General features: G+C 38.8%; 4 protein-coding genes across 6 annotated transcripts in view; 3 read left to right on the top strand and 1 right to left on the bottom strand.

Moving 5' to 3' along the window:
- ids (iduronate 2-sulfatase) overlaps nucleotides 1-1,726 on the bottom strand; it is a 5,458-nt gene extending 3,732 nt beyond the window's left edge. Inside the window, exons 1-4 of the mRNA XM_025063368.1 lie at nucleotides 1,513-1,726; nucleotides 756-892; nucleotides 496-673; nucleotides 253-345 (exon numbers count right to left, since the gene is read on the bottom strand). Coding sequence (XP_024919136.1) covers nucleotides 253-345; nucleotides 496-673; nucleotides 756-892; nucleotides 1,513-1,573 — 469 coding nt within the window. The 5' untranslated portion in view covers nucleotides 1,574-1,726. The remainder of the gene's footprint in view (nucleotides 1-252; nucleotides 346-495; nucleotides 674-755; nucleotides 893-1,512) is intronic.
- Nucleotides 1,727-2,312: 586 nt separating this feature from the next.
- On the top strand, nucleotides 2,313-4,726 carry LOC103391261 (m7GpppX diphosphatase-like). The gene is made up of 6 exons (XM_008327454.3): nucleotides 2,313-2,549; nucleotides 3,087-3,237; nucleotides 3,321-3,469; nucleotides 3,557-3,670; nucleotides 3,959-4,069; nucleotides 4,170-4,726. The coding sequence occupies exons 1-6, from the start codon at nucleotides 2,349-2,351 to the stop codon at nucleotides 4,434-4,436; spliced, it is 993 nt and encodes a 330-aa protein (XP_008325676.1). The 5' UTR covers nucleotides 2,313-2,348; the 3' UTR covers nucleotides 4,437-4,726.
- Nucleotides 4,727-8,230: 3,504 nt separating this feature from the next.
- Nucleotides 8,231-13,038, top strand: part of LOC103391262 (probable serine/threonine-protein kinase kinX) — a 33,140-nt gene continuing 28,332 nt past the window's right edge. For all 3 annotated transcript variants that reach the window (XM_025062956.1, XM_025062958.1, XM_025062957.1), the window contains exons 1-3: nucleotides 8,231-8,344; nucleotides 8,746-8,856; nucleotides 10,692-10,910. In XM_025062956.1, coding sequence (XP_024918724.1) covers nucleotides 8,837-8,856; nucleotides 10,692-10,910 — 239 coding nt within the window. In that variant the 5' untranslated portion in view covers nucleotides 8,231-8,344; nucleotides 8,746-8,836. The remainder of the gene's footprint in view (nucleotides 8,345-8,745; nucleotides 8,857-10,691; nucleotides 10,911-13,038) is intronic.
- Nucleotides 8,883-9,671, top strand: LOC103391263 (m7GpppX diphosphatase-like). Its single transcript, XM_008327458.3, has one exon. It carries the CDS (start codon nucleotides 8,937-8,939, stop codon nucleotides 9,201-9,203), a length of 267 nt encoding a protein of 88 aa, XP_008325680.1. The 5' UTR covers nucleotides 8,883-8,936; the 3' UTR covers nucleotides 9,204-9,671.

The raw sequence follows: 13,038 nt of genomic DNA on the forward strand, positions 1-13,038 counted from the left end.
AATGATTTTTTGAACAAATTCATAGATGGCTTGAACCTGCACAGTGATCCCAAATTCCTAGATGGCTTGAACCTGCACAGTGATCCAGGAACACTTTAAAAATAATTAAAATTAAAAAGGATTTTAAGTGTGCTTTAGTTGAGACCTACTTCATACAATTTTATTTATTTGGTGTGAAATTATGACAAATGCGAATGCACTGCTAGTAACTAGTCAGGTAGGCTGCAGCACTCCATTGAAGAAAAACTTTTCATACTTTTTTTTTCTCATATTGCAATGATGCGGGATGGTAGGCAGGGATGGACCAGCTGTATGGATAGTCGTCCGAAAAGTTGGAAGAGATACCTGAAGAGAGGAGATGGGAAAACGCTTGTTACTTCTGTTCAAATCTAAAATGTTAAGATGTGTTTTTAGACAGAAAAAAACACTGCAGTTTCAGAGAAAAACACACTTGCAGTATGTATTCTTCATGTCTGTTTATTTCACTCATCTTACCAGGATGGAAGATCTTGCCCACAGACATGGTGAAGTAACCTCTGGATTTGAAGTACTGGGGAAGAGTGGTGTAGTTTCCAGACTGGTCTCTCCAGTAGGATGTGAAGTCATAGACCCTGGTTGTGTCTGGTCTGCGGCTGGTTAACATGGAGGCACGACTGGGTGCACACAACGCTTGCTAGGTAATGGACAAAATAATACCAATTTAATACAATGTTGTTGGTTACATTTTTTTACAAACACAGCCAGACTTGACCCACCTGTGCATAGGCGTTGAGAAACACCTGGCTTTTGGATGCCAGTTGGTCAATATTGGGTGATTTAGCCACTTGGTCTCCATAGCAGCCCAGTGACGTCCGCAGGTCATCTGCCATGATGAAGAGAACATTTCTCCTCTCTGAAACCAAACCAAACGTTATTTAAATATGTGGTTCTTCTGTTGTTTTACTGTTTAGTTACCTGTGAGCAATATAATAGATTTAGTTTAGTTCAAATAGCCTGATAATTCTGTTCACCTCGTACAAATTATAACGTTATCGCTAAAGATACTTGAGATGATGGAGCATTCAGACCCATCAAGCCTCACCGGGGTCAGGTTTTTCTATCGGTTTAAAAATCGTTACGCCTAAGGCACAAAACACATTTGTATGTATGAACTTTTTCTGCAGACACTGGCAGGCGAAAACTTTAAATGATCTAATAAAAAACAGGCCACATTTTAAAAAAAGCAGGAACAAAGAAGCCGCTTCAGCGACACAGTGACGTTAATTACGGCCGAGAAACTTGGACCACGGTTCTTTAATAAAGACCATAACGACTTAATGGGGCATCAATTACTGCGAATGTCAACTAGTTAGCTCAGAATTATGATCGACACTGCTAACAGCCTCACTCGACCCAGTGAAGCTCCTCTTCATAGGTGGAACTAACTTTATGAAACAACGGAAAATGTATGTTTGTAAAGACAGAGCTTTTACATTAAAAAAAAGCTCGTTAAAGTTTGGGAGTAAGTTTTACCTCTTCTTGCGCAAACAGCGAGCAGCAGTGTACAAAGAATCACGAGATAAAAGGTCTTCATCGCGGATCGGTTTTAGTGACGATAGCCGCAGTGTCCACTTATTAGTCCCAGCGTTAACCCGAATCAAAACACTAGTTTACCGTAGCTCTGTCATCTTTAAATAACTTCCTGAATCTGGCGTCACTCAGAAAACCGGGATTTCATTGGCTGGTCTTTGCTACTGTCCCGCCCCTAAGATGATAATCACATTAGTTAAAAAAATGTATATTGTTTTATATACAGTTTTGTATTAGCATATTCGATGTTAAAAATAAGGATAATTGTACAGTGATCAGTGCGTCAGTTATTTTAATAGTTTGCGTTTATTTATGCGATTGTAAGTAAGGATATCCTCAAAACACAATGTAGTAACGTTAACCATACATTTTTCATACTTTATCTGTTTCGGGCCAATAAAACTTTTTTATCTTGAATCTTTACCAGTTTAAAATGAATAGGATTCAAGATATAAATAAATATGGATTTAAAAAAATATATATATATTAAGGAAATAAAAACAGATTCTAAAAAAGACAACATTCCAAAGCATGAATTTATAAAAACAACATAATTAAAAGTGTAATTATTGTGTACTTGAAAGTGACCAACTAAAACAGATGAATTATGAAAAACTAAAAGGGTTATGATCGTAATAAATGGCAAAATTGACCGGAGATAAGTGTTTCGTTAAGTTGAAGATGTTCTTCTGCCCTGAGGGTGGCAGTAGTGCTCCTCCTACAGCATCGCGTCTGCCGGAAATTACGAAACAGGAAGTTACAAGTTTCTGTATACAAACATGGCGGACACAACAGTGAAACGTGAACGGGGAAGCGAAGAAACAAATGAATTACATTGTGAAGTAAAAAAGACAAAAGTCGACGATAACAATGGTGGAGATGGTGTTGGCGCGAAGAGTCAAAATGCTTTGTCTGGATTTAAAACATCCAACGTACTGAGTGTAAATGCCCGAGAAAAGAGAATCGTCCTCCACGGAAAGGTCGGTTTTTGTTTACGATGGTTTTAGTTCTATTTTCCCCGCGCAAATGTGTATCGTTTTGTGCAAAATTAACTAATTTCACCCAATTCTACTTACAGTCCTTTGTTATATTTTTCACGCGTGTGTATATAACAATGAAAACTAGGTTAAAACACAGTTTAATATTTGTATATTAACATAGCTGTGCATCTACCTGTAGCATTTACACATCTGTATGGATGTAGAGAAGGAACTGACTTATATTGCACATACACATGAGGAACAAACACTCAAACTTCAATACATTATTCTATTTTGAGTTGTGTGCTTAATTTCTACCGTGTTTTCCTCCATCCCACTAGAATAGAATAGTCTTTATCGTCATTGTAACACGGGGGTACAACGAAATTGAGGCCTGCACATTCAGCCCTCACGGTGGCTGCAGATTTATTTTTCTGTCTATGTATCTGAAGATAAGCATGTGACATTAACCATTACATTTTTAAATTAATGTTAACCTGACACTGAAGTCCAACTTGATGATTTTACATTTTACAGTTAGCTGATGAAGATGCTGTGGTTATTCTGGAGAAGACCCCCTTCACAGAGGACACAATGGATCAGGTCTTCAAAGGTTCCACCCTCAAGCTGGACATGAAAAACTACATCTATAGCACATACCAGCTGCAGGCCTCTCCTCACTACAATGGTATGGACCAAGACACGTAAAGCCCTGCTGCCTATGTTTCTACCTGAGTGAATGGACAAAACATAACTCGTGTTTATTCACAGAGATAAAGACTACATTGGTGTGTCCAGCCACAGAGAAGCACATCAGCAAATACAAACACCAGGAGAGTTTTTTCGTGGAAGAGACAAAGAAAGACTATGAGACTATCACCCTTCCATTTATTGAGGATCAGACAACTTTCAGCCTGGAGGTCAGTCTCTTGAATTGTATCCTTGTTTACAGTGTGAACAATTTAATTTAAAAAAAAATCCAATTTCTGCTATTGTTTATCCCTCAGTGGGTATACAACATCCTGCAAAAGAAGGCAGAGGTTGAGAGGATAGTTTATGAAGATCCAGACCCAGACACAGGTTTTATTCTTCTCCCCGATTTCAAATGGAACCAAAAACAGGTAAGAGGTCAATGGTCATATTGACCATTGTACAGAAAGAAAAAACAACTGTTGAGTTTAACCTGCAATTAGGGAAATATAATTGAAATCTTAGAAATTGAGATGTGGTTGATGCCAGTTGTCAGTGGGAATTCTGTGGAATTCTAAAGTTTACAGCTGAAACCTCAAGATTCCCTTAAATACTTGGGCTCAGTATAGAAAAATAGTATTCACAGATTTAAAAAAAATCGGGTTTACTGCGGTAAAACAAACTGTGATTCACAGTTTATAGCTTGGACTTTGTTCCAGGTGGATGATTTGTACCTAATTGCCATCGTACATCGGATGAATATCAGAAGCCTGAGAGACTTAACAGCAGAGCATTTGCCACTGCTAGTGAACATCCTTCAGAAAGGGCAGGTAAGGTTATCGTTAGCTGCATGTTTGTTTTGTGCAGGCTGTGTTATCACTCATTACCACAGCAACATTGACTGACGGTGCCTGATGCACTGTTATTCAGATGACCATCCTGGAGCGCTATAGCCTTCCTTCCTCCAAGTTGAGAGTTTATCTGCACTACCAGCCGTCCTACTACCACCTGCACGTCCACTTCACCAAACTGGGCTACGATGCCCCTGGCTGCGGTGTGGAGCGTGCCCATCTCCTCTCTGATGTCATTCAGAACCTCCAGTCTGATCCTCAGTATTACAAAAACAGGACGATGTACTTCCCTTTGAGAGAGGAGGACAAACTGCTCAGCAAATTCAAGGAGGCAGGAAGGCTGTGAAGTGATGACCAGACATGTGATCTACAGAACTGTTTTTCTCAAGGTTCTGCCCAGATGAGAACATAGTGTGACCAAAGTGTTACTGATATGTGACTGACACCTAACTTTTCCATAAATAAAATTCACGCCATTGAAACTTGAAATATTATGTTGATCAGTTTAAAATGCATTTAATTTCTTAAAAATCATGAAACACTTCTTTTAGCAGAACGATACTGAAATTGGTAACAAATATTTTTGTAGAATCAACATTCATTTTTGTTTAAATAAACTTTTTTCTATATAACACTGGATTTATGTGGATTTAATCGGCGTTTAACGTCACGTTGTCATATGGCTGGTATACATTGTCCTGTAGATGGCAGCGTAACTGATTACGTTAGTCTTTATGTCGTAATAAAAACGTTAAAAAATTCGTTATAAGTATATACGAAATATTTTTAGTTTAGAATGAAATTAATATCGATTTTTGTAAGTAATATAAAACAAATGTGTGGGTTTTATGTTTGTCCACTTTATGGGGAGAGCAGTGTTTGCTATCACTTTAGTGTTTTTATTTCATAATACAAAGAAAACATTTACTAGTATTTTTATGTAAAATGTCTTTATTAAAAAAATAGAATTAATGTTAAATATTTCATTTATTTAAAATTGGTAACGTTTGGTGTTCCTTAACGTCCACTAGAGGGCAGTCAACAGCAGTTGCTGTCACGTCCGTTTATTTCCCGTAAAATAAAGAAACAATAATTGTTGTCATTTAACATTTAGACAGTTCTCCGATACATCTTTATATTTACAACAGGCGGTGTTTTAGCTAGAAAAAAAGAATCCAAACAAAACATGAAACAAAATCTGAGTTTTCTTTGCTCTCTGTTGCTCTAGGGAAATTTTGGTTCAATATGACATTTCAAGTTCTCTCTGTTTATTAAGTCATGTCATCTGTTTATAACATTATGGTGTAATATTAATCCAGCAAGTCTCCAGTTAAGTTAAGTTACTGCTCTTATTTTGTCTGGCTCCTGATATGCACAAGGACAAAACACATTCTTTAAAAATGTTTTCTTTTCTTCCCAGGTCTGACCCATGGGGTCGCTGCTGAGCTGATTGGATGACAAAACCAAAATCACACGATTTTAACCTTTCTAAATATTGGGGGCGAAGGTAAGTGAGTTTTCGTGCAAAATTACGTCACCATTTACGTGTGCGCATTCATGCAACTGCCCCCTCACTAACTCATTGTGTTCGAGCTTTGATGCTCATGATCAAAGTGAGTTATATATCAAAGCCAAAGTAATACATATTTTTTAAATGTACCTCTGTAAGGAAGTGATAGATCAAACGTTACTTTTATAATTCTATACACGAATATAATTTTATACATAAAATACGAATTCTGAATGTAGTGATAGATATATTTACTTCCCTGTGGGACATCCGGTCCATCTAAGTTCGCTTTCACGGCGTTAATATCTGCGTAACACATCTTGAACGCGTTCAAATATTTCTTTTAGAATTTACGACGATATCTTACTATTTTAAGACAAATTGACTAAAATATCCATTTTCACAGAAACACTACAAATAGTATTGGAAATAGGAAAACAAAACAGATTAGGTCTATCAAAACGTGTAGACAAAAACCTTTGGAGCTAAATATTCTGAATTACTTAGACACAACACAGTCCGACGCTTGATAATGACGTCATATATAATTAGTCAAAACCGTTAATGACAGTTAAACATGTCACAGTAGTTGAATTTGGGCAACTGGTGTAGTTATAACATCTGCCTGAGAACTTTTTTGTTTTTATCCTCGTATTTACAGTTTATCTACACACCCACTCGTGAACAGGAGGCGTGAACATAACAAGAAACGAAACAGAACCAGGCGGTGTATGACACCGACTGCTCAGATAATCATGGCAGGAAAAGGGACTAAACGGGGTTTAGATAGCGACGACAACGAGTTCTCTCCAAACGTCAAGAAGGCAAAAGTTGAAAGTGATGACGTAGCAGTTGAAGCTGTATGCGAGAATATTATATCAAGATTTAAAATGTCCAACGTCCTGAGTGTAAATGCCCGGGAGAAAAAAATCATCGTCAATGGAAAGGTTAGTTTGTATTGAAACGTTTGCTAACCATTTAAAAGTAGGCGCGGCCATTTAATATCGTGTCACCGTTAGTTCTGAATCTAAGGTTTGTTTATAACATATTTATAAAAAGAGAGTGACATTATTAATGATGTTGCCGCTGGTGAAAGAGTGACTACATTATTAATGATGTTGCCGCTGGTGAGCTTTAAATTTAACCTCGAATCTCTCCCCCAATAGTTATCATTTACGAAACCTCTGAGAATTATTTCCATATCATAAAAGGAGTTACAGCAAACAGTTTAATTCACTTATTAGTATAAGTTGTACTTTACAAAAGACAGTTCCTGAACTATGGTGGAAGACCCCTTTTTCTGTGAATTTACTCAACTGTATCGTCATTTTACAAAATACACAGTGGTTGTGGTTATTAAACTGGGGCTGGGGCCAACAGAGGTACTTGGGCTTTCTAATGGTACCACAAATATTGTTTTTATTAATATTATATTATTAAAATATTAACCACACCCACAGTAGACAAGAATATATAACAGCCTTATTTAACATCCAGGTTATACACCAAACCATTAGCAAAACCAAAGCCTGTGTACCACTGGAGTTCCATGTACCATAGTTTGACAACCACTGCTGAAATGCAGTCTGTTTTACAGGTTTGGAGTCTTTGTTTAGCCACTTAAATGGAGGATTTTGTTTTCTGATAAATTCCTCCATTTTAGTCTAAACATTCCTGCGACGGTGGTTGTTGTTTTTTTCCCCCCAGAATAATCTTTTTTTTTTCATTTGAAAAGGGATGTTGTTTTGTAAAGGTGTAACGATTTTCATAGGTTTAATTCAAATTTAGATAAAATTCAGAATCTTGCTCTGGTGTCAATCTTGATACATTTTAAATCATTACCAGAATTTTTTTTTTTTTTTTGAGAAATCGGTGACACAGCAGTTTATAAATAATTTTCTGGTCATTTTTAACCTCATGTTTGATGTCCCAGGTTTAAAACGCATGGTGCTTTTTTTCATAGATGGTTGTCTCTCAAATGAGCTGATTTAGAAATACCCACAATGGATGATTTATAAAAAAATAAAGATGTGAATGTCAACCAGCTGTTGCTACCACTACAACCACAGATCGAGAAGCTTTATGTTGTGACATGTTCTGACCTATCGTGACCTGACTTATCAAAGCTCGTTTCTTCAGGTAAAGGTAATTAACATATCTATTCCAGTTAGCTGATCAGGATGCTGTGGTTATTCTGGAAAAGACCCCGTTCACAGAGGACACTCTGGCTGAGATGTTTAATGGTTCCACGGTGAAGCCCGACATGACAAACTACATCTACAGCACGTACCACCTCCAGGCCTCTCCTCACCTTAACGGTACGGTCGCACGTGAGTGAAGTGGAGCTCCAATGTTGACTGCAGGAATTGAATAACATCCACGTCCACTTGCAGAGATTAAGACCACGTTGGTGTGTCCGGTCACCAAGAATCGCATCCGCAAATACATCGATCAGGAGAGTGTCCTAGTGGAGGAGACGAGGATAGACTATGAATATATCACACTGCCGTTCATTGAAAAGCACAAGAGTTTCTCTTTGCAGGTCAGTTTTTTTAATATATTTTGTGATGTGATTTTTTTTTTTTTAATCTGTGACGCTGACTCTGTTGGTGGTTCTTTTTACCCTGTAGTGGGTGTATAACATCCTTCAGAAGCGGGCAGAGGTTGAAAGAATAGTTTTTGAAGATCCACACCCACAAACTGGCTTTGTTCTCCTGCCTGACTTTAAATGGGACCAAAAACAGGTAGGAAGCTTCACTCAGAGGCATCAGCGTTGTAATAATCAATGGTTGGTTGGCTTTAATTTCTGTTTTGACCTGTGATGACCGGCTGCATTTCCCTCAACAAAATTACACACTTCGGTGTTTGAACACTAGAGGTGTGAAGGCTACGGAGGAAGTGCTTTGTAATAGATTATGATTTGTTTGTCATTGATGTGGATGAGGCCTTTGCCTGGTGCGCAGTCATCATACACAAAATTTGTATTTATGTTTTGTTTCGTTTTTTTGTCTGACAATACATGCTGTCTGATGGCTGTGTTTTGATAGGCACCTTTAAATAAATTCATTATTATTATTATTATTATTATTATTATTACTAGATCACTGGACTGAACGCGTTCACTGTGTCTGCCTTTCTCTGACAGGAGGATGATCTGTACCTGATTGCCATCATTCGTCGAAGGAACATCAGGACCCTGAGGGACCTGACGGCACAACACATACCTATGCTGATGAATGTCTTCTGCAAAGGACAGGTGAGGTGGTAAACAACATCTGCAGCACACTCTAACAACAGGCCAAATTAACATTGACTTGATAACACGTTGTGATTAAGATGGCTGTCTTGGAGCACTACAGCCTTCCTGCCAGTAAGCTGAGAGTTTACGTGCACTACCAGCCCGCCTTCTACCACCTCCACATCCACTTCACCAAGCTGGGCTTCAACCCTCCAAGCTGTGGCGTGGAACGCTCCCACCTCCTCGCTGATGTCATTCAGAACCTCCAGTGTGACTCTTATTATTACCAAAAACGGACAATGTACTACCCTCTACGAGAGGACAGCAATCTGCTCAGCAAGTTTAAGGCAGCTGGAAGAGTGTGACGTGCTGAGAGCACAGACACTCTCTGCCTCCATCGGTACCAGTCACTGGTCTTCTTAACCACTCCTCTCTCATCCAGGAGCAGGTTTTCTTCAGAGACCTCACTTTATGGAAAGTCAAATCACTGTATGTGTGGATGGTAACTCCACAAGATCTAGTAGTGATGGATGTGAAAAGGCGTAAAACCACTGATCCCAAAGGTCGCTCGCGGTCAGGCAGCAGTGTGTCGATGTTGCCATGGCCACTATATCCGATTACATGATCACCCAACAGTAATTCCACTTGATGGATGGATGTTAATGACCACCTGGTGGCGTCCAGATTTTTGCCCATTGAGGGCAAAGCACAGCCCTGACTTTGCCCCAAAAGGAGTTTTAATTTCAAACTTTGTGTAGTTTACTTTTTATACAAGCTGTGTTTTTTTTTTACAATGTAAATAGTTATGTTCCAGAAGAGACACGTTAGAATGGGGACATAACAATGTAAATAGTTAGTTCCAGGTCTGTGTGAAGAAGAGACACGTTAGAATGGGGACATATATTATTCTGCTTTATAAATAGTCAAATATATTTTCTCTACCCATTTTCTACTGTACTACTTTTTTATTACCATACAGTGTTTTTTTTTTTTTTTTACTGGATCAGTGTTAGGCAAGTGTCTACACTGGAAGATTGTAAAAACTTTTTTTTTTAATATAATTCATGGACTGACGTCGCACCGAAAGTGAAACAGAATCAATGTACAATTCAAAGTGTGTTTATGTTTGATGAGTAAAAACCAGGCACAGGTCACTTGTTACGTTTTGGACCAAAATAAACTGCTGCTGCTGCTAAGTATGTAGCAGTATACAGTTCTATGTAAAAAAGTAATACCTGTGTCCACGCTGTTTTTACAACATACTGCTTCACACGAGGAGATAAAACGGTGTGTGTTCCATAGTTGACAGAAGTTGTTCTCCTGTTCACCAAATTTCCAAACAGGAGATGTGAGTAAACTGTTTATATGGAAATACTTGAGTGTTCTAATCTGATCTAAAGTCACTTGGGTGTTGCTCCCTTTTGTGATTACGGTGCGTTCAGTGGTCATTCGTAAAAAAAGTAAGAAATACTGAACTAATACTACGATCAATCTAAGTTTGAGTAAGCTTTTGGAAGGTTAAATTTAACAGTAGAATAAAGTAGTACTAGAAAAATGCTACAAAAAATTTTAGAACCATAGGAATGACATCGTAAATAGTTATCACACAAACTGGAAAATCCATGAGCGCGAATATGTTTTGTAAACATTTTCAATGATATTTATTTTATGTCAGGTTATCACACAAACTGGAAAATCTATGAGCGCGAATATGTTTTGTTAACATTTTCAATGATATTTATTTTATGTTTTGAAGTTATTTTTTAATTGTTAGCTCGTTATAAGCTGATGATGATAGATGACTTAATCTTTTGATGTTTTTGAAACAGTTTTCAATTGTTTCGTTTTCACAGCGACGTAATGGACCGCAACTGCTACAGTAAGATTGTATTCCGAGCCGTCCCTGAACGCACCGTTGCAGGACTGAGGACGCTGAGGCGAATCCAATCAGTGGACAGAGTCGGAGGAGCAACTGTAACAGTAACAGCAGCAGCAGCAGCGACGCTCATGTCTTGGTTCCAATCTCTGAGAGATGACTTCACTCTGAGGCCGTTTGAGATCCAGCACTCACAGTAAGTTTGACTTTTATTTTAAAAGAAACTAAACTTAACCTGCGGCGCAAAAATGTTGTGTTTACGGATCGATACCCGTGGTTGATGCAGACAGCGCCTCACTTTGTCAGTCATGTGAAGCAGTTGAGGGGGGAGAATCGGTTTGTTTGTTTGTTTGTTTGCTTGTTTGTTTTGTTTGCTCGGAGTCTGTCTGCAGTTGTACTTTCTTGTCATTTCTTCAGACGTCACTTATTCTGCTGTTTGCGAGAGGTTTGAAAAGCTGTGGTGAAGGGGGCGCGGGGGGGGGTTGCTGGGCAACAAGAGTTGTCTTCTCACTCTCCCAGTCATTTCTAACGGATTTTTCTGGAAACTCTCACAAGATGTTGAAATCATCTGAAAGCCCCTACAGTTCAGAACCAATTGTTTACCCGGACTTTGTCATTGTAAACATTCTTAAAAAGGAAACACAGCTCTGGAGTGTTGACTCCATGTGAGTCACGATCCAATGTTCTAGTTCTGTTGGTTGTGTTTTAGGTTAAAATGAGCATAGTGGTGTCCATGAAGAGTGTTTAGTACTTTTGCCTAACAACAGGAAAGTCACAGGTTTGAACCCTGGCTGCTGTTTTTTTCTGTAAATATTTGCATGTTTGTGCATGATGTTTCTTGCTGTGACCCTGTGATCGACAGGTGGATCACTGCTGTCCAGATTGCGTGTGTGTGGGTGTGTGTGTCCTGTCCAATGGCAGCTTTTTGAATATACTGGTGTTTTGCATGTTCCTCCTGGGCAGGCACAGAGGCATTAACTGCAGGACGACTGTTTGATAAATTGATTGTTAATCTTCAGCCTCCTCACAGCAGAATGTTACTGTAATCCAAACCAACATTAAATCTAAAGTGAATCAGATGTTTGAGCTCAGTGCAGCTCTGTCTTGGACCAGTGAGTGGACACTGTAGTTACAGTGGAGTTAGTGCTGGAGGCGGAGCAGGTCAAGGACGGTCCAGATTACACAGTCGTGTGTGTGTGTGTGAGTCCAGATTACACAGTCGTGTGTGTGTAAAAACCTGTGTAATCCTTTGCTCAGACACTGACTTCAGAGTAAGGCCGCGTGGTCCGTCGGTGTGAGGAGATCAAAGACTATTGATCTGTTCTTGATCCTGTGGACACAGTGGAGGACATGTCCACTGTGTCCTAACTGTGAATGTCAATACAGTGGACACATGTCCCTCAGACGGAGGCTCCAGGAGAGTGTGAGGGGCATCAGTCTGTCTGAGGAGCTCGATCCAAGTGCACGTGACTCGTGCACTGTCAGCCGTGCTGATTACAGGGCAGATCAGCTGGCGTGTCACTGGGTCAGTAAACAAACGGTCAGAGGTTTTCCACTGACGTCCTGTTGACTCTTCCTCTCTGAGGGGAAATTGTATTAGAGCAGTCACTGACACATCATTAAACTGTTAGATCTGTCACTGCTGCAGCTCCTGCTGTGGGGAGTGTCTGTCCACTCACAGTGTCCTCTTCACTCTGTGGAGTCTCAGTCAAGTGTGTGTCCTGTGATCAGTTCCCGCCATGTGACTAACTCAGTGAAACCACTTCATCATTTTCCCTTTCTATCTTTCTTTTTTCTTTTTGTTTCTGTGCAGAAAATGTGTAGAAGAAAAAACTCTGGGTTCAATGTAATTTATACAACACATTTAACATGTACTGGTTATTGTTTGACTGAAGATTGGACCAGGTTAAGACAATAACACACAGCACATAGTTACAGTGATGTCGTGTGAGGCTTAAATTCAACTGTCAATCAATTGAATTTTGATTTTTACCATTGACTCCATTAAAGGAAAAACCTACTTTTTCATATAAACATTGTAATTTTTTTATTATTATATTTTTAAAGTGTATTTTTTGTTGATTTATTTTCTTTTATTTACGTGTTTACCTTTTCTTGCAACACTAGAATATTATGCTTTCGATTATTATAAGTACATTTTTAACAGTACCAGAACTAAAGGAACATGTCAAATTTTTTTTTTCTTCCCGGCTATGCTGAACAGTTTTGAAAATAGTTGAGTGCGTGTTTCTTCTCGTCTTGACCTGTCGTGATGGTTTCACTAGTACAGTTTACTAGAACATGTTCTAGTGTGCCGTAGAGAA

Source organism: Cynoglossus semilaevis, chromosome 15, assembly GCF_000523025.1.
Source record: "Cynoglossus semilaevis isolate Cse_v1.0 chromosome 15, Cse_v1.0, whole genome shotgun sequence".
In the NCBI taxonomy this organism is placed as follows: Eukaryota; Metazoa; Chordata; class Actinopteri; order Pleuronectiformes; family Cynoglossidae; genus Cynoglossus; species Cynoglossus semilaevis.